The sequence below is a fragment of the Mus caroli genome, chromosome 1 (assembly GCF_900094665.2).
Source record: "Mus caroli chromosome 1, CAROLI_EIJ_v1.1, whole genome shotgun sequence".
Classification (NCBI taxonomy): Eukaryota; Metazoa; Chordata; class Mammalia; order Rodentia; family Muridae; genus Mus; species Mus caroli.
In genome coordinates this window covers 14,813,799-14,834,494 of record NC_034570.1, presented here as the reverse complement: position 1 = coordinate 14,834,494, position 20,696 = coordinate 14,813,799, and the positions used below count along the sequence as shown (strand labels likewise).

The following is a 20,696-nucleotide window of genomic DNA, read 5'->3' as shown; positions in this document are numbered from 1 at the left end:
CTTTCTTTCTTTCTTTCTTTCTTTCTTTCTTTCTTTCTTTCTTTCTTTCTTTCTTTCTTTCTTCTTTTAAATTTGTTTATTATGTATACAGCATTCTGCCTGCATGTTTGCCTGCAGGCCAGAAGAAGGCACCAGATCTCATTATAGATGGTTGTGAGCCACCAAGTGGTTGCTAGGAATTGAACTCAGGACCTCTGGAAGAGCAGATATTGCTCTTAACCTCTGAGCCATCTCTCCAGTCCATCTCTTAAGCTTTCTTACAACTGAAAATTCTAGTCAACTTTTTTTCTCAAGCACATTTTTAAAAAGTGTACAGAAAAGTTGAAAGAATTTTACAATAAAAAAAGCCCATGTATCTATTTTTCATAATCTCTGTCATGTGTCATTTTATTATACTACAACTCTATCCATGTTATTTTCAGAGGAAATTCTAAATTTCTTGAGTCTCTCAAAAGTATCCATATGTATATAACTAACTGGGGTTCTATATTTAGTCTCATGAGCTTTCCCTCCAAAATGTGCTAAATAAGAGACACAGACTAGAGACGCTTTAATCATGACTTGTTGGTATGATGTGTATATATGTTGGGTGTCCGACAAGGAACGAGAGAGAGAGAGAATATCAAGTCAGGTTTGGGCACATGCTAGGAAAGCATTCGTCCCGCTAAGATGCACCTTCACTCTTATTTACATACTTCATATCTACTGGCTAGACATGAACAGGCCGACCTCTCAGAGAGGCTGAGCAGTTGTGCATGCACATTACTCTCACAAAGGCTGGAAGTCTTTGCCAGCACCCATTCGGGGTGATTCATACCTGCCTGTAACTCCAGCCCTTGGAGATCCCACACCCTGTTCCAGACTCCTCAGACGCCAGTGCTCATGTGCATGCCCCTACACACACAATTCAGGCTGAAAATACATATTTTCTAAAAGTTTTTTGTTTTGGAGGGAATTGGTTTTGCCTATTTCAGGAAAGAGCATTTGAACATCCAAGTAACCCGCTGTATTTGATTCACAGATGTAGTTGGGAACCTGCATGGAATTTTCAATGTGAATGAGTATCAGTCAATGTTAGAAAAAAAAAAGTAGGCAGTTTCAATGGTGTAAATATGTTTAAAAATTTTTTATCAATAAATGCCAATATTACTAGTGATTTTCTTCTCTAATGTTGCATTTTTATAAACATTTCTCTCCTTCCAATATAAGACTGCAAAAGACCCTAAATCAATACGAAAAAAGCTCAATGAAGTAAGCTTATCATTGAAGTAACATCATTGTGTGAATTAGCTGACTAAGGCATGCCCCACACTCTACAAATGAGGAATGCTGAGACTTGTATGTATATTTTTATCTGTACTTTAGAAAATATCATTTACTCCATTTAAAACAGAGATGTGATGAATAAATATAAAGGGTTTCTTTATTCTCAATATTTAATATTTTGAGTATTTAATTTATATTTATATTTAATTAACATTTAATCAATTAATTTAATTAATAATAAATTAATTTAGTTAATATTTAATTGTTTTGATGGTGCTATAATGAACTAGCAGCATTTAAAAACGTTGATTCCCAGCAGTTTATCACTCTAACCGATTCAGGAAGAAGATGTATGCATATTTGCAATAATTGAAATAAAGATTTTTTAAAGGACATAGCAATGCCATGTAGAGTGCTTACTTTTACTAGAAAAATGATAAAATGGATTACTTGTGAAATTTCACACTTGGAGATAGAAATGTTAAAGTTGGAGCCAAGGCTATTGCACCTGACCAGAAGATAAACTTGCAGTTCTTCGTCTTCTTTTTAAAATCCATTCAATACTTATCTAGTATTTTTTTTTTGTTTTGTTTCTTAGTCCCCCCCCTTTTATTATATATTTTCTTTATTTACATTTCAAGGGGGAAACTTGCAGTTCTTAAGAAACATGCAAAGGTCATTTCAAAACAGCACAATGACAGTGTGGGTATGCTGCCTTCCAGCTCTATATAGCAAGCAAAGTTGCATATGTCAGATTAGATGCACAGTCCATCATTCACACAGAAGCAGGTACTTAAGTAATGTTTTAATACACTATTACATACTCAATGACCCCCCAACCTCTCTAATGCTACAACCCTTGTGTTTGTGGTGACCCCCAACCATAAGATTATTTTCATTGCTACTTCATAACAGCAATTTTGCTACTGTTTTGAATTATAATGTAAATATCTGTGTTTTCTGATGATCCTGTGGAAAGGGGTTAAAAGGGGTCACAACCTACAGGTTGAGAACCCTTTACATAGCTAACTAGTACAAATTGGAAGACTGCAATATGCCCCTTGAGTTTTGTGCTGAGACCCAATTCTTTGATGATTTATCTCATTTTATGCAAAGCTCTACTCTGTGGTAGTTTTTAAAACAGTATGAGGTGAACAGCTGCTATTTACATTTATACTGACAGCCAGATCTTCCCTTCCCCTACTTCTGTTTACTGCTTTCCATTGCTCGCAGTGTAACATTGTCACAGGATGTATAGTGATGCTACATCAAAGAAGTGGCAAGTGAAGACATTCTGATATGTAGTTAAAATGTGTATATCACTGCACGAAAGCCTTGTGTGTGACAATCTGAGAATCAACAAATAACGGATCCGTCGATTAAAAGACACAGTCTTCAAAAACAAGAAAATCCATAAAGTACAATTCTTTCTAGCAGATGCTTTCGTGTCAACGGGCTCAAGAAAAACAAACCTTACGGTAGGAAAAGTATATGGATAAGCTTCTCTGAGTTTTGATTGATTTCTGCAAATAACAATACATGTGTTTCTCTGACTCTAAGATCATCCTAAGAAGGACCAAAAACATTTCCCCTCCTACTCACATAAGTGGCTACAGACGCCTTCCTTCTCCAAGGATGAAATAAGGTGCTGGGGTTCTGAGAGGGTTTAAACTTTCTGTTTATTTCAATTTATTATGTTATTCTGACATCAACCTTTTAAGTGTAAGCAGCAACATGCTAACTTAAAAACTAGATTAATTTTATTTCATCTCAAGAGCTTCTCAGTTTGGAAGTCTACGCTAATGAGATTAATGCTTGCAAAACAGGCTTTAGGATGTATGTGCCAACCGGTAACCCATGTCCATCTTTGAAATGTGAACTTACAGAGTGACAATTCAATGTTTTAGGTAGCAAAGTCTGAAATGATCGTGTTAAAAGGCAGGTACAGATGGCTTCCAAAGCATGGCAAGAACATCAGCATGCATCTTGCTCACCATGTCTCTCAGATTCAGTTTTGCATACATGACAGCAAAAGTAAAATTTTGGGAGAAAACATTAGAAAAAAATTAAGTGGAAAGCTAATGGCAAAGTATTTTCTGGTGAAAAGTCAATTGGCTGCTGTACTGAAATTTGGAATTTTAAAAGAAATGGGTCTAAATTTATTAGTTTCAAAGATTTATTTTTGTTCCCTTATATGCATGTGTGTTTTTGTAAGTATATGCCATGTGTTTCTGGGAGACAGGAGGCCAGAAGAAGGCATGGGATTTCCTTCCTATAAGGAGTTATAGGCGGCCTTATGATGTTTGATGTGAGTGAGGGAAAGAGCTCTTGTCTTCTAGAAAAGGTGTACGTGCTTTTAATTGCATATCCGTCTTTCCAGCTCCTGGAGTTACTTTTAAATTAGAAGTAAGTACAACTGAGTTTTCAAATGTGTGTTGTTGTGAAGAATTTTTCTCTAAAATAATTGTATCCTCGGGAAAATGTACATTTTAGAACTAAATCTTGAACAATGGTCTAGGTGAAATGGTGCTTTTGTTTGGAATTCTTTAGAAAATCTTTACCACTTGTCTTTGTAATATTATTACCAAATTATTAGATCTAATTTACTATTGCATCATCTAATGGCATTAAATAAAGGTAAAACTCATATATTTTAAATATTGGTCACATATCTATGATTTCAATCTAATTTTTCTGTGTGGTGAAAGAGCAGATTATTTCAAGGAGTATCTTTTTGTAAATTTAACAAGATCCAAATCTTTACATTAATACATTCCTCTTTCTCTTCCACAGGACTGGGGGTTCAACCTAAGACCTTCTGCATTCTAGGGAAGTATTCGAGCACTGAGCACTATCCTCGGCCCTATTCCCCTTTCCTTTTTGAGATGGGCTCTCACTGAATTGTCAAATCTGGCCTTGAATTCTTTCTGTAACTAAGGCAGGTCCTGAACTTTGTCACTCTTCTGCCTCAGACTCATAAGTGACCATGATCACAGGCAGATCTGCACTGCAGGGGCTCTTCAAATACATTTTCTTATAATTTGAAATTTCAATTGAATCCTCGAGCTGAAGCACCAAGCAGACATTTCTACTCTGTGTTCAAGATTTTAATGAAGGGAATGCAGTCTATAACACGACCTCACTGCCATAGCTACATGTCTCATAATCTGACAATTTCCCTAGGTAAATGATGAATGTTTTCAAATGCCTACATTGTATTTCCTAAAGTAATAGTTCTGCACCTTCTTCAATGCCCTGTAATTATCAGAATACCTGATCTATGACAACCAGTTGCTCAAATATTTTATCAGTTAATCATAGCAGTCATGCGAGGCATTCCAACAAATAGAACACAAAAGAAAAAAAAGAGAAACTTGCTAGAAACATTGGCTACATACTACAAACTAATGTAAATAAGAGTCTATCATTATGTCAGTGGGGCCATTTAATAAAACAAGCACACTTGAAGACATAGTTTCTGAACCCTTGCTATAATTCTAACTCACATTTTTGCTTTTAAAAAAAGGAAGGAAAAAAAACAAAACAAAACACTACATTTCACAAATATTAGTTAAGCTCTGGTATTATGGCTTGAGCGTTTTGCAAAAACTCCTAAAGTAGTTCTCTTCAGCTGTGGTTGAAAATCTCTGTCCTTGGGCTGGAGAGACGACTCAGCCATTAAGAGCACTGACTGTTCTTCCAGAGGTCCCTCTGCAACCCCCCACAACCACATGGTGGCCCACAACTATCTGTAATGGGATCTGATGTCCTCTTCTTGTGTGTCTGAAGACAGCTACAGTGTACTTACATACATAAATAAACAAATATAAAACAACAACAACAAAAAAACAAAAACAACAAAAAAAAAACCCACAACAATCTTTCCCCTAAGAGGATGAGAAAGCACGATGCAGATGGACTACACATATTCTCCTGTATAACGGGTCTGTGGGTTACATCGGAAGAGTCACTAATAAATTACGAGTTCTATCTAGCTATATGTTCACAAGGGACTGGCATATGTGGCTAGTATATCAGTTCTGGAAAGAAGCAAGGAAACACAGTAATAAGAACAAAAATAGCATAAGGGAAACAAAGACATCGTTCTACTTATAAAATATTAAGAAATGTAATTGGAAGATGTAGCTTGTTTTTCAAATTAGTAGGGAAATGATGAATTATCAATAAAAGGTGTTGGGACAACTGGGTGGCCATCTGGAAAGAATTAAAGTTGGATCTATACCATAGATCCAACAACAAAGCAAATCCCAGATGGATCAAAGGTTTAAGTATAAAAAGTAAAACTATAAAGTAATTTTTAAAAACAAAGAATGATGCTTTTGTGATTTTTGAAACTAGAGGGCCCTTTTCAATGTACTAAAGTCAAAACTGAAATTTCAAAAATTACATGAGAAATACAATCATATCATCTGGCATGACAAATGCCTGAACATGGTTAGAAGAAAAGAGGATAATGGGATAGGGATTATAATTAAAGAACATTATATATGTGTATATATACATATATATGTATATATATATATATATATGCCTGAAATTAGCAGACAATAATTAATTTTAATGAAGGGTATAAACAAGCAATAAAAGCCTTGTAACAGTGAATAAATGAAATCTGGAGGGAGGGTGATAAGGAAGTTTGCAACAATCAACTTTGCTATGTTTTAAAAATATGGAAAGTTACCCTATATACTGACTGTGAAAAGTTGGTGTATAGAAAGTACAGCTCATACATCTAAGCCTGTATTGAGCCTAAATTTTAAGAGAGAGATTTTTTTCAATCCATCAAATTAGCAAACACTAAGAAGTTGAACTCACATCTTTTCTGTAAAAGCACAGGGAGGCACTACCATGCAAACGTTTTACCCATGTTTATAACAGTGACTGAGAATAAACTGCTTATAGTTTATCAAAGCTGCAGGTGCATTATCCTTTGCCTCTGAAACATTGTTCCTAGGAATTTATCATAAATGTTCTTTAGTGTCTGTATAAGCGTACAAGCAGGAGCCTATTCATTGTAGCACTATTTAATGGTCAAAACTAAAAATGCTTTAGACATATTAAGTAGAAGACTCATTAAACTGTAGTGTGTTTTCCAAAATACATCAGTACAACAAGTTTAATTTATATAATGTTACTTGTCTGTAAAAAACAATTAGTGAAAAATAATCCCATGGATTTGAAAGGCAGCAAGGAAAAGAATATGGGAGGGTTTGGAAGACATAAAGGGAAGAGGGGAATACTGCAAAAATAAAAGAAATAATTAAAAAAATAAAAATAAATTGTAATGTGTTTACTCAATGTAATGTCATCAATGGTTGAAAGAACCAACAACTCATATCTACTAGGAAAAAGAATAACCATTGAGACTAAGTACTAAAACATAAGGCACAATTCATGTCATAGAATACTGTAATTTTGTTTAAAAATAAAGTAAATACACACATACTTATATCCTTGGAATGAAGCAGAAGGACAAATTGTGCTTGTTTTCTTCTGTGAAAGGAAGTGACTGTCTTGAAACAGAGCATATACCCCCTTGTAATATTTAGATTTTATATCATGTTCATGCGTTGTCTATTTTAAAATATATTAATTAAGAAGCAAATCCTGTTCTTAGAAAGGTTTCATTCTGAACTCAATGATTTTCCTTATTGTGAAATTTAGACAGTTATAAGATTCTGATATTTCAATAAAATCTATGATTTGATTAAAGACCTATGCCTTTTGATAAATGTAAGAAATAGAAAATAATCAGAAATTAAGTGTTTGAACAGCCCATTATCAGAGATACAGCCTTTGAAAAGCAGAAGTTTTAAAATGAGGAAAGAAAAAAAAAACCTAGAAAACATTGTGATGGTTTGTATATGCCGGCCCAGGGAGTGGCATTATTAGAAGATGTGGCCCTATTGGAGTAGATCCCTGTGGATGTGGGCTATAAGACCCTCACCCTAGCTGCCTAGAAGTCAGTCTTCCACTTGCAGACTTCAGATGAAGATGTAGAACTCTCAGCTCCTCCTGCACCATGCCTGCTCAGACACTGCCATGTTTCTACATTGATGATAATGGACTGAAACTCTGAACCTGTAAGTGAACCCCAATTAACTGTTGTCCTTTTAAGAGTTGCTTTGGAAGCCAGGCGTGGTGGAGCATGCCTTTAATCCCAGCACTTGGGAGGCAGAGGCAGGCAGATTTCTGAGTTTGAGGCCAGCCTGGTCTACAAAGTGAGTTCCAGGACAGCCAGGGCTATACAGAGAAACTCTGTCTTGGAAAAAAAAGAGTTGCCTTGGTCATGGTGTCTGTTCACAGCAGTAAAACCCTAACTAAGACAATTGTAAAGATGTGAATTTTTCATATTCCTCCCTATTGCAAGAGTGAAAATGAGCAATGGATCAAAGACTGAGACCAAGAGCTTCACACATACATTAACATTCTCTGTGAGTAGGAACTTGCTTGTACAAGTTTCAAGCACAGATGAAATTGTGTAGTATTCTGTTTCTCCTCATCTATACACACATACCTTCCCTCACCACAAAACTGATTAAAATATTGAAATGAAGAGGAGTAAAAAGAGAAACCAAGAGAGTAGCAAGTAAGGAGACATTTAAGGATACAATATCCAAGTGATATCGATGTACCTGTCATATCCTACAGATGAATAAGTTACTGAGACCAATTAATGAATCTGGAAAAAAAGTCCTGAGATATTACATAATGATAGTTAATTATTACCTAATTACCAGTTGTTAAAGCAGAGTCTCCTTTTTAGGATTGCTCTTGTGCTAAGAAGAAATTTATCTTTAATTCTCATTGCTCTAAAAAGAAAAAGTCAAAAGAGGCCTTACAATGAGTGACTAACCTAAGTTGTGTTATAATTAAATATATTGAAGTCAATTCCACTGTTAGCTTTGAAATGCAAAATTATGCCCTCAAAGACATGGCAGTGCCAGATTCTCTATGTGCAAAAGGGAAAACTAGGGTCCCTTACTTACTGTTCTTCCTGGTGGTTGTGTAACTAAAGTGAACGTCAACCAGAGCTATAACAGCCTCACTTTCTACATCACATACAGCTTTGGAATGAAGGTGACCACATGTATCATAGGGTGGGATTAATGGGGAAGAGTGAAAGGCCTGTGAAGGAGCTGTCTGGTGGATGGCTACCCTTTTAGATACACATATGCAGTGGTCATTCAAGGCTAATATTTTAGCCTTATTTACCAAAATAAGCCCATATTGTCCATGCCTATGTGACCATCGCTCATAAACTCTTTAGGTATGTGATCAGTGTTGAACGTAGATTGAAAAAATGTTATCCACTAATACACAGGTACAATGATTCTAGAGGGTTTTTTCTTTAAATCACAAGGATTTCTTTCTAAAGTAAAACATCGTAGACACCTAGAGACTTCCCTGGCCAGCTCTCCTGCCTACAGGAAAGAATTTTCTGTTGTGTAGGTTATGTTATGTTTCCTTCATTATTGGAAATGCAGTAACATAGTCTCAGGATCAAAGACAGAGGAGACAAGATATCGATGATGAGTTGCTTCTATTAAGCTGGGGCAATGCCTCAGTTGGTATAGGGACCACGGTGGAAGAGAACAGATAGCACTTTGGATGACTAGAATGGAAATAAAGGCAGATAGTACAGCACATGTCTTCAATCCCAACATTCCCATGGCAAGAAGGCAGGTGGAAACAGGAGAATATCTGGAAGTTCATTGACTAGGTTGCAAACAAGCTGGATCATAAGCACCATCATGGGGTTATTCTCTGAATTCTGCATATGTGTTCAAACACACACACACACACACACACACACACACACACACATGCATACACAGGCCCATACAAGCACCATACATACAATTACACAAACAACATACACACACAAACATGCATTTTCCCACGTATTTTAAAGATACAGTTTTATAACATTTTCAGTGGAAGAGTTTTGTAAAGTTCATCGGTAACTCTAAATAATGCTACGGATTACTTCAAATTAGAAGGATAAATCACCATCAGTGCTATTCTTACTTGAGGAAATTAAGCGGCAGAAGATTTACCAAGATTTTTACAAGCTTATCATTCGTGATGGGTAAGAGAGAGGCAGTCATGTCTGCTTACCATTCACAGGAACAGTGGGGCACTGTGCAAGGCAATCATGGACTGCAGCCTCTATCTTGCTCTTTCTTTCAAATTAAGAATCAAGTTTACGGCAGTTCACCATAATGGAAGTCAAAATGGAAAACAGACTTTGGGTTTGCAAAGCTGAAGAACTGGACCCATATTCCTGTGGTCTACAACTCTATGATCCTATACAGAACAGTTAATCTCTTCGCTTTAGTTTTCTTGATTGGGCTGCTCATCAAGCTCATGGGTTTGAAGGTATTGTGGTGGATCTTCACCAAGACCTTATGAGTATGATGCTGCCACTGCTGCTGCTTCATACCTAAGAACACTTATGATAACTGATGTGCCTCCCTGTAGTAGGTGATAGGTAGATATGACATTTCACTGGCTTAGTCATCCCTAGAAGCCACACTCTTAACACTTTCTGAGGTGTAGGTGAAGGAAAACTAGAGTGTGATATTTAATCTTCCTTAGGTACTCTTGTGCCATTCTGGTTCCAATTGTCTAACTGATGCTAACATCATTAATTATACAAAAGTCATACAATGTGGTGTTGGATAAATATGCTCATCGACTTTCAAAACTTTGTCTTCTGATAAAATATTCTTAGTAAAGACATTTATCACATTTAAAGTTTTTATTCTGTGTGGATGGGAGGGGGCATGCTTGCTGTTGCATACTTCTGCAAGCTATGATATCAATCAGGTCATGAGTCTCAATGACAGGCAACTCTACCTGCCATGTTACAACCCTTGGTTACTAAGCTCTTTTCTTCATATTTTTGTGAGTTATTGTGGAGATGTCTCTTCTCAGAGAGAGAGAGAGAGAGAGAGAGAGAGAGAGAGAGAGAGAGAGAGAGAGAGAGATTTACAACTACAGCCCAAGTTTACCCCTACACCCAGGTATGATCAAGTGATCAATTTTCACAAATTTAGCAGTAATAAACAGAAGAAGGGGTAATATGGTAGATTCCATTTCTTTCCTCTTTTAAGGATATATTAAAAGACTCTTAGGACCCAGAGAGGTGTGCAATTATAGACAAAAGAACTCTGGGTTCTTAGTCCCTGTTGAGACTCAGATAGAGAGGGGGATTACTAATGAGGAATGTGTCAAACTGTGGCCAGGACAAAACAAGATGCCATTGCGTTAAGTTGCTAACCACCAAGGAGCAATATGGGGTGTAACAACTAGAATTCCCCTAGTTATATTAGACACTGTGTTTATTAATGAGGAAAATGGGGCCCAGCCAGGTAAACTAACCATCCTAACTTTAATACCAGTTTTAATAATGAGATTACTCTTAGAAGGTCAAGGAGATAGTGGGGTTTTTTATTTGTTTGTTTTGGTTTTGTTTGTTTTCTTTTCTTTGAACTTCATTTTTAAATTAGCCATTCATTGATAAGAACAGGTACTCTAGTCAGCAAACTGAATGGTCTCAGGATTATCAATGAAATATTTGCCACAGAGTGAAAATTTTTGTTGTTTTATTTCATAATACTTCAAAGAAAAACACCAGGTTTTACAGTTCCTGTTAGGTTGGAAACAGGGCAGGTCTGGAAATTTACAGATTTGAAGCTAAAGATGTCAGCAACAATTACACGGGTTCCATCTAACAAAGACTGAAGGGAAATTATGTACAGTCTTTGGAAATAAAATATTTCTTTTGCCGAGACTCCACACTGTTGAGAGAAGTGGGCGGGCAGAAAGATGAGGAGGAAGAAAAGAAGAGGGAAAAAGGAGGATTTAACCACTGCTTAACAACTGCTCTTCTAGGCATTTCTATCAAACAACTTAAATCAGCGGTGTTCCAGAACCCCAGAGGTTGACCGACAATGCTATGTGAGGCTTTGCCAGACTGATCCATAAAGCCTTCCACTCTGTGAACAGAACTTCCCTCCTATGCTAAATGCTGATGAGTGCAGGAGTGTAGGTAAGAAAAAAGTGATGGGCAGCCGTGACTACATCACCACTTCCTTCAATACTCTTAAACAACTAGCTCTGCAACAGTGGGTAGTTAGCTCCTGATCATGATGATGTATGCCTGAATAATGCAGAAAATCTGGAGGATAAAGGGCAGATGTGAATGAACAATAGTGGAGAAATATTGTAATCTTTTCCACAAAATTATAGGTTGAAAAGAAAACTGATAGAGGAGCTGATGAGATGGGTCAACAGTTGAGAGAAATGGCTCCTCTTCCAGAGAGCCAAGGTGTGACTCTTAGCACTCTTGACAATTATTCATGACTTTCTGTAACTCCAATTCCAGGGGACCCAACGCCCTTTTGTAATCTCACCAGGTACCAAATCACACACACAGTACATACATATATATTCAGGAAAGACACTCATATGCATTAAATAAAAATAAATAAATCTTAAAATTAAAAAGAGAAAGTGAATAGACAATTGTAAGATAAAATACCTTGAGAATTTCTGGGAAGGAAATGAAATACTCACAGTCTATCATTTATGTGATTCTCAAACCTGTGGTATTACATCTAATTGTTTTCTCTATTAAGAACAACCACCAAGCCAGGTGGGGGTGATACATGCCTTTAATCCCAGAACTCTGGAGATAGAGGCAGGCAGATCTCTGATTTGAGGGCAGCTTGGCCTACAGAGTGAGTTCTAGGACAGCTAGGACTACACAGAGAAACAGTCTTGACAAACAAAAACAAAAATAAAACTACCAGACAAAAACAATAAATAGATAAATAAACAAACAAACAAGTAAAAAGGTTTTTCTTAAAATGATCAGGGAGCTACATCCATTTTAGTTCATAATTAGTCCGTTTCTTACTGCTTTGTTTTTGTTTCATTTATCCTCGCTCTACTCTTGCCAGCACATATATGTGGCGAGCTGCTGGCCGGCCGCAACAGATAGTAAGTATGACGTCTCTATCACAGATCAGCTTTCATCAGCAGTAAACACAAAGCAAGAATCAGGATAAGGCACAGGCCAACTCTCCTTTACCCACAGTGCTCAAGCCCACTTGCATGAAATTACTAATTGAATATCTCTAACCTGAAATTTTAAATACAAAGTAATTCAGAACCCCAAACTTTTAAGTATCATGTTAGAATTCAAAAGGTCTAGATTTTGGACCACTTCATAGCTCAGATTTATGGTCAGCGATGACCACTCTTTAAGAGTAACTTGGATTAAATTGAAATGTTTGCTGCCAAAGTCTTATTGCTGTGGTTGCTGTTGTTATTTACTTTTAAGGCGGGATGCAAAGATAACGGCTACGAAGCTGAACTGGCTGATGGGTACCTATAATCTAATCATTCAGGAGGTTGAGGCAGGAGGATTGATGTTTCAGGCTAATGTTTCCTATACCATGAGACCTTACCTTAAAAAAAAACACTGAACCAAACAAAACCAAAACCAGCTAATGAAAACAGAAGCAAAGACAATTTTGATTACATTATTGATTACAGAATGAACAAAACTATTTTTGCCAAGACAAGTGTTAATAATACAGTCAATATACTTTCCTTTAAGTTTTGTTTTGTTTGTTTGTTTTGTTAAAAATATTTTGCTCAGTAACCAAAGGTATACTGGAAATAACTATGTAGTCCAGGCTGGCCTCCTACCAGTGTCTCCTATATGCTAGATTACTATTGCGCGCTCAGTGTCTGGCTACAATCATAGAAATTCCTAATGTTAAACAAATAGATGTTTCACACTTAGACTGTAGGAAAAGTCAGTGTGATAACTTATGCTTTTCACTCCCCATGCCCCATAGCATCGTAGACAGAAGCTAACTGGTGCACCTAAAGTCTCACAGATGTGTTCTTAGAACACCTGTCAAGAAAAAAGAAGCCATCCACCACTTATCTTTAAAACAATACTATTCTAGATTTTGTTTTGAAGAGTTTTCCTCTGGCATTCAAAACCCCATGAAGCTGCTCCTGAGTAGAAGATTTTATGAAAATGTACAGTTTAGTCCATTCAGAAGAAACAAAGGAGGAAATAGGAGAGAAACAGCAACTCTTGGCACTATGTTTCCATCTCCTTGTGTGTAGCACTTCCTAATCCCAAACTCTGCCTGACTCAGTTTACCCTCTCCGAGGCACGGATTTCAATGGGCTTTAAATTATATCTCCAAGCTTCTAGGGATGGTGGTTCCCACCGTTAATGCCAGCATTTGGGAGTCAGAAGCAGGCAGTTCTCTACTGAGTGCCAAATCAGCTAGAGCCTCTCAGTGAAGCCCTGTCAAGATTGTCTATAATGTTTAATGAAGTCTGCTTTCAGGCCCAATAACATTATCAGCCTCCTAAGTTTGTTTACCCCATGGATCTTGTACCGAGTTGCAATGGATTAAACTAGATTCATTCAGACCCTAAGCTAATAATGAGAGAAGACTGTGGCCAGGTTTTTGCTGCTGTTATCCGAGAAACGCTTGGAGAAGTATCACACATCTTCCACTGCTTTATTCTGTCTTCCCTATGATTGCCAAGATCAGCATGGTGATTGACTGATCCCACGAATTAGCGATGTTTTTAACTGAGGCAAAGTTAATTAACATCAAATTTAATCAGGAAACTCTCCTATAATTGTTAACTATTACCCTTAACAAGCCTGCTGTAAAACAGTAAAATTAACCAAGGCTTGCAGCACTGTAACCACTGTTTTAGTATTTCCTCGATGAACATGAAAGTCATACCTTCAACTAAAGAAGTGAGCAAGGTAACGTTGGCTGCTTTCCGTCTTCCAGCTGGCAAGTTTAGGCCAAGCCTATCCAGTTTTTCTCTCAGGCAACGACCACCATTCTTGGATTTTGCTCTGTCCAAATTCAAATAAAAGTCGTTTGTTTAGACAACACTTTGAAGAAATTGTGAGACAGTTTGACCTCACAGGGAATACCACATTCAATAGAATATAAAAAAGATGGAGTTATATCAGCTTGGTTACCAGAGACAGGATGGCAGGGCACAGCTCCAGCTTACCTCCTCAGAATGCCTCCCAGAAGTGAAGCATTGAGGCACTCGGGTGGTGAGAGGCGCCTCTTTACCTCAGCGATAGTCACCTTGTATTTGGAAGTAGAACTGAGAAGAGACAAACGACCGGGAACTGAGCAAAACAAGTCTGTGGGGTTGACTACACAGGTGCCACCTTGGGAGAGAAAAATGTATATGTTAATAAAGAGTACAGCTCTGTGAGAAGCAGACCATATCAAGAGATGCTTGGCAACACTTGTTTATCCACCAATATTTCAAGCTACTCAGAAGATATCTCTCCATGTACTAATTAGGATTTTGTGTATCACACATAAAATGAATCTGTGTGTACCACTGTCATTCCAGACAAAATCAGCACCCTCTAGAACATAGGTCTCCTCTATATTATTAATTTTAACATTAGTACATCAAGAAATGCATCCGTACATTAATGCCCCCAAATCAAAACTTAACCTCAGGAAAGTAGTTATTGGTTTACAGTTACATGTGCTTGTGCACATACACAGAAGAGACAGAAACCTGTGATGTGTGCTTTCCTTTTCCCAAAATGTTTATAAATTGTTTTCTTCCTTCACCTGTCCATGAGCTAAAGTCGCCAGCCTTTATGTACACTATCAAAATCACCTGCTCATCATCAAAAATGCAGGTGACAAACCCAGACACTATTGCATATGCCAGTAAGTTTTTGATGAAGGGACCCTGGTATAGCTGTCTTGTATGAGGCTATGCCAGTGCCTGGCAAATACAGAAGTGGATGCTCACAGTCATCTATAAGATGGAACACAGGGCCCCCAATGGAGAAGCTCAAGAAAGCACCCAAGGAGCCGAAGGGGTCTGCAACCCTATAGGTGGAACAACAATATGAACTAACCATTATCCCCAGAGATGGTGTCTCTAGTTGCATATGTAGCAGAGGATGGCCTAGTCAGCCATCAATGGGAGGAGAGGCCCTTGGTATTGGGAAGATCATATGCCCTAGTACAGGGGAATGCCAGGGCCAGGAAGCGGGAGTGTAGGTAGGGGAGCATGGCAGGGGGAGGGTATAGGGAACTTTCAGGATAGCATTTGAAATTTGAAATGTATATAAAGAAAATATCTAATAAAAATGTGCAAAAAAAAAAAAGAAAAAAGGAAAAATGCAAAGGAGATGCCGAAGATAAAATTTTAAAAAAAAATTTAAAAATGTGTAAATTCAAAAAAAAATGCAGGTGACAATCCCGTCAAATCTGGGCAGCATACTTCAATCTGCACTGTCAGCACAGGTATCAAACCCAATATAAAGTTCAGTGTCAGCCGTCACCTGCGTTAAATATGACTACTATGCTTATGATGGCTGCTTCACCACTGCCACTAGGCTGCATTGCATCAGTAACCAGGAAGAGCAGCATCACCGGAGGGAGAATTTGCCATGATAGAATTACTGGAGCAGAAGATCTCTCACTCCAAGTTTGTCAGAGCCTCTTGAGCCTTACATTCCCATAGAAATAGCACACCTAATTCCCTAACCTAAGGCAGCTCCCACTGACTAAAACACACTTGGAGACTCAAAGAGGAACATGACTGGTCACAGTTTCTTAATGCCCAATTCCTAACTTGCTGCAAAAACCCTCCACTAAAGCCTACCTTGCAAAGATGATGGGATCTTGGGATGTATGGATACCTTCATATGCTCCAAGACCTCTGAGGGCATAGTTTTCAAGATTCATTGCCAAATTCACATTCAAAACTCTTTTCCCCATTTCTTTTCCTTTTTTGTTTGTTTGTTTGTCTTATTGGCTTGATTTGGTGTGGTTTTCTTTTAGAAAGGGTTTTTCTGTGTAACCTTGATTGTCCTGGGATTCTCTCTCTAGACCAGGCTGGCCTTGATCTGCCGGCCTCTGCCTCCCAAGTGCTCGGATTAAAGGTGTGCACCACCACCTCCTGGATCTTTTCTTAAGGGAAAAAAATATTTTCTGATTTTCTGCAAAGTGTTCTGAGGAGGCAAAAAGAGGGTGTCAGGTGCTGTGGAACTGGAGTCATGGGCAATTGGGAGTTGCTTGCTGTAGTTTTGGGGAAGGAATCCAGGTCCTGTCTGAGAGCATGAAGCTACCTCTTTAATCCTTCACAACTGTCTTTTCTGACCATGCATTTTTGAATTCTCTCGAATTAGTTGTAGGTAAGCTTAAGTTATTTGTCCAAAAACTAGGCAGGGAGGGAAAGGAAGTGAGAAATATGAAATTAGAAAAGGAGAAATGCAGATGAGTGTTGTCTAAAATCCATTTCCTAAGAGTGAGATCTATATTAGGTTTCTAGGAAGAAACTTGTACCAAGTGTGGGACCTTAGATCCCTTCTTGGTTCCCGATCTGCAGTGTTTCAAAGAAAGACAGATGCTGCTCAGACTCATTAAAGTCTGAGACATATTGGGCTAGAATATGCCCCTATTATCTTCAACCAATAAATACAGAGAAGCAGTTACAGCAAGGACCCTCTCTCTGATTGTCAGTCTCAGGGGTGTTCCCTGGACACATCACCTAAGAAAACCTGGGAGGACACTAAAATATGTAAAAGGATCTCTTCCCTACCTGGAAGAAATAATATTAAAATGTTTACATCCTGGTGATGTTTAAAATTCTTCTGAGTGGCTTTATAAGGACCCATGTTGCTTTCTTTTTCTTAAATTATTTTTCTTTGACAGTTGCATTCACATTCTTAATGAATTGTAGTCATGTTTGCCCCTATTACCTTCCCTGATCAGCATCCTCTCTTTCTCCCCACTCCTACTCTCTCTGTGTTATCCATTGAGTTTAGTATTTAATTACAGTGAACATAGGTAGGGTACTATTTACCAGAGTATGGGCAAGGGAGCCATTCATGAGGCCTCGCCTGTCTCCAAGGAACTATTGTCAACTAATGTGTCCTGGGAAATGGATTTTAGTCCTTTCAGTAGCATAGCCACTGAGAAGTTGCCTGTGCTCCATTAAATAACCTCCTACCTAAGTTCCATTTGAAATTGCCAATAGTCAAAGGTCTTCCTCCCTTAATGATTTTGAACTCGTTTATAAGCCCTAGTGTTTCACTGATATAAAAGAGGGGAGGATACAATGCCAAGGCATCCTTGGCTAAATCTTCTGTCCATTGCAACAAATTCCTCATGCCATTTTCTGGAAACAAGCCCTAGGTTTTAATGACTAAGAGGTCAGAAGTTCTGTCAATTGTAAAACTAAAGTCCCTGTCTTAAAGTTAAAAAAACAAACAAACAAAAAAAAAAACAAAAAGCAAACATAACAAAAAAAAAACTGTAAATTACCTTCTGAGCAGCTAGAAAATGCAAATTTACTAATTCTTTCCCACTTTGAATTTCTTCAGGGTTTCAAAAGTAATAGTAATAGCAAAACTGCTAGTAAGATTTCACAGATTCTTATCTAGCCACTTAGTCACTTTAATTAATTATTGTACTTTGTACTTATATATACAAAATGTCTTTAAGAAGAAATGAGAGTCACCTCTCAAAAGTTGAATGATCCAAAGGCTCATGAAATTAACTAAAGGTAATTTCAATAAAAGAAATTTTATTGAAAAGATAAATGTGAATATACAATAGATAAATGTGAAAATACAATATCCATCTACTCTTCTCCCCAAAGAGGGCCCCTACCTCCTCAAGTCACTATGAATCAGAAGCAGACATAACATTGAGCATCTCTCCTTGTACAATAGCCAGTATTTTGCAAAGAGGAATCCTAAAGAATTAGTCTTAAGTGTCTGAGCATTTTCCCCCCGGCTAGGAAAGTGTGGGACAGTACAATTTTAGACTTTTCTTATACTTAGTAATCCATTGGTTAGAAACCCAGTTTAGAGAGAAAAAATGGTTATAAATTTTGAAAAATGAATTAAACCTAGTTTGCCTGCACTGAGAATCTATCACCCTTTGGCTTGGTTGAGTGCAACTATTCATTGCCAGTACACGCTCTGGGTAAGCTACCTAGCCATCTGTGAACTCTACAGGCCCTGAGTATTTTTGCTCCTCCATCCATCTTGGGCTTCTGGTTTATGCTAAAATAGCATGTATTAGGTAAGTTACATGGGCTGCATATTAAGAATATGCTTTATGCACACACAAATTGCCTCAAGGATTTATTTTGTATTCAGGATTATCCATCAACTCTACACTCTTTTATTTTTTATGTCACGGAATCTTTAAAGGGAATTTCTGTTGCTTTGATACGTGGCATCGTTGCAGCCTTGGGGAACTCTCTTATTCTGGCTAAAGATTGGGCAACTTGTAGAGTTTACATCAACTTGGGGAACCTGATATCTTTCTTCCCAGTGGGTTACTTTCCAGGAGGGCAGACAAAAAAATAAAGTCATGTAATCTGGGTGTTGTATTTGTAAGGGAAATAGTGACATGGTAGAACCTAGCCAAGGGAACTGAGAACAACTGTGTTGATGAGAAAACAGAGGACAATCAGAAGTGGATCACACCAAGCCATCAACAGTAGTTATTCTGTGTTCCCCCTCAAGGTCATCCTGGTACCTCTGATGCCCCTCAGCTCTTATAGATATTGGGAAATACTGATTTTCTCTTCAGCAATCCACCCGGGAATGCCTTTTTTTGACAGAGCCAGGTAGGGCATACAGAACTTCTTAGGAGTTCTCATCCTCCCGATAGAGAAGCAATATACATAGAGAAGCAATATTTCTACAGAGGCCAGTGTTGTAAAGTTTGGAGAGAACTGTTTCTTAGGGATTGTAGATTCTAGTGAGTAACTACATAAGCAGTCAAGAATTATCTCAAAAACATTTGTCTAGGTCCTCCTTTTAAATGAATGAATGAATGAATGAATGAATGAATAAATAAATAACACAGTTCAGTCTAAGAAACAGAAAGAAGTTAGCCAAATTCTGTAGCTATGAGTACCCCTGGCACAAAGAACACAGGTTTAAACTGTCCTTCATACTAGGGAAGATCCTGAATAGCCTGAAGAAGGCTGGAGTTTCATTTCTCCTGGTTAGTCTGGGGGATCTATCCTTCTGTCTTAAGACCATAGGTTGGTGGAAAAAAAAGCCCACTGGTGACAAAGAAGAACTTGCCCTATTAGCAAGAACACCCCTTTCTTCCTCAATCCATCTCTTCAAAAATGGAAGGTGTTCACACCTGTTCTACTTCCCTTTCTAGCTGATGAGGTGTCACAGGAAGTGGACAGATGCATGCTCAGCAGCCTGAGTAATGATATCCAACATCAACTCTGTGGTGAACAGCTGCCACATCACAGGATCAGTGCTATGTAGTTGTATATTCATTTACCCATAGTTTGTACCATATACCTAATGAGAAGCTAAACACTATAAACCTATTCTCACCCCAGACTTGTAGAGCAGAGCAAAAACAAACAAGCAAACAAACAAAAACACAAAAAACCCAAACAAACAACAACAAAACTAAAAACAAAAACACTGATTATCGCTAAGGACTTTCCATGTCACAACAACCCCTAAGAACACATCCAGTTGTGCCAAGAGGCTCCCTGGAGCCTCTGCAGGTGTGATCAATACTTTCTAGCTTGCTTCAGCTCCCTAGGCCTCAGCATGCAGCTCTCTAAGTCATAGCACCTCAGCACCGCCTCGCTCTGCCAAACAGTGGTGTTGACATAATTAGACTAAATTTTAGGAGCTGAAATAAATGTTCCGTTCGCCTTACAGCCAAACAGATGTTTACAATTCAAATGAAAAAAATACAAATGGTAGGGATTTTTTTTTCCTCCCCTTTTTCATCTCCAGTGATCGCTCTTTTTATTTTTCCCTGACACATTGAAATGTGTAAGTGGTTACAAGAGTTTCCTGTCCCTGTTTGTTTTTCGGTTTCATTTCCTTGAGGTGGTACTCTTGTCTGATAGGTGGGGTAGGATCTAGACTTTTTCCCTCTATCAACTCTCTACCCCTGACTGTGTGAAGCCCCTCCCCCTATGGCAGCAGATATTAATTGTATTCAAACAGCAAAGAAGTGGGGACTTCGCTCCCATCATGCAGGCCTTTGAGGTGTGTCAGCAGCATAATGTGCGGTTCGGAAGCAAGACTGTGCTATTACAGGTGCTATTACATCAAATAGCTGTAGCTTATTTTCAAGGCCAGAGCTACATTCAGCAAACAAAAGAAAGGGAACTGGGTACCAGATAGATTGCTGTTGTCTCATAGTGTGTCCTGGTATGTGTTTAGAGATTCAGGGATTCATTAGAAGTCCCCAAAGCATGAAGTACTTTGGGTCCTGGTGATTTTCCTGAGCAGGAAAGAATGGGGTGGGGGGAGAAGGAGGGAGAGGAGGAGGAGGAAGTAGCAAAGC

General features: G+C 38.0%; 1 protein-coding gene across 1 annotated transcript in view; it reads right to left on the bottom strand.

Moving 5' to 3' along the window:
• Tfap2d (transcription factor AP-2 delta) overlaps positions 1 to 20,696 on the bottom strand; it is a 55,212-nt gene that overhangs the window by 24,507 nt on the left and 10,009 nt on the right. Inside the window, exons 4-5 of the mRNA XM_021170917.1 lie at positions 14,368 to 14,533; positions 14,085 to 14,203 (exon numbers count right to left, since the gene is read on the bottom strand). Of these exons, the coding sequence (XP_021026576.1) occupies positions 14,085 to 14,203; positions 14,368 to 14,533 (285 nt within the window). The remainder of the gene's footprint in view (positions 1 to 14,084; positions 14,204 to 14,367; positions 14,534 to 20,696) is intronic.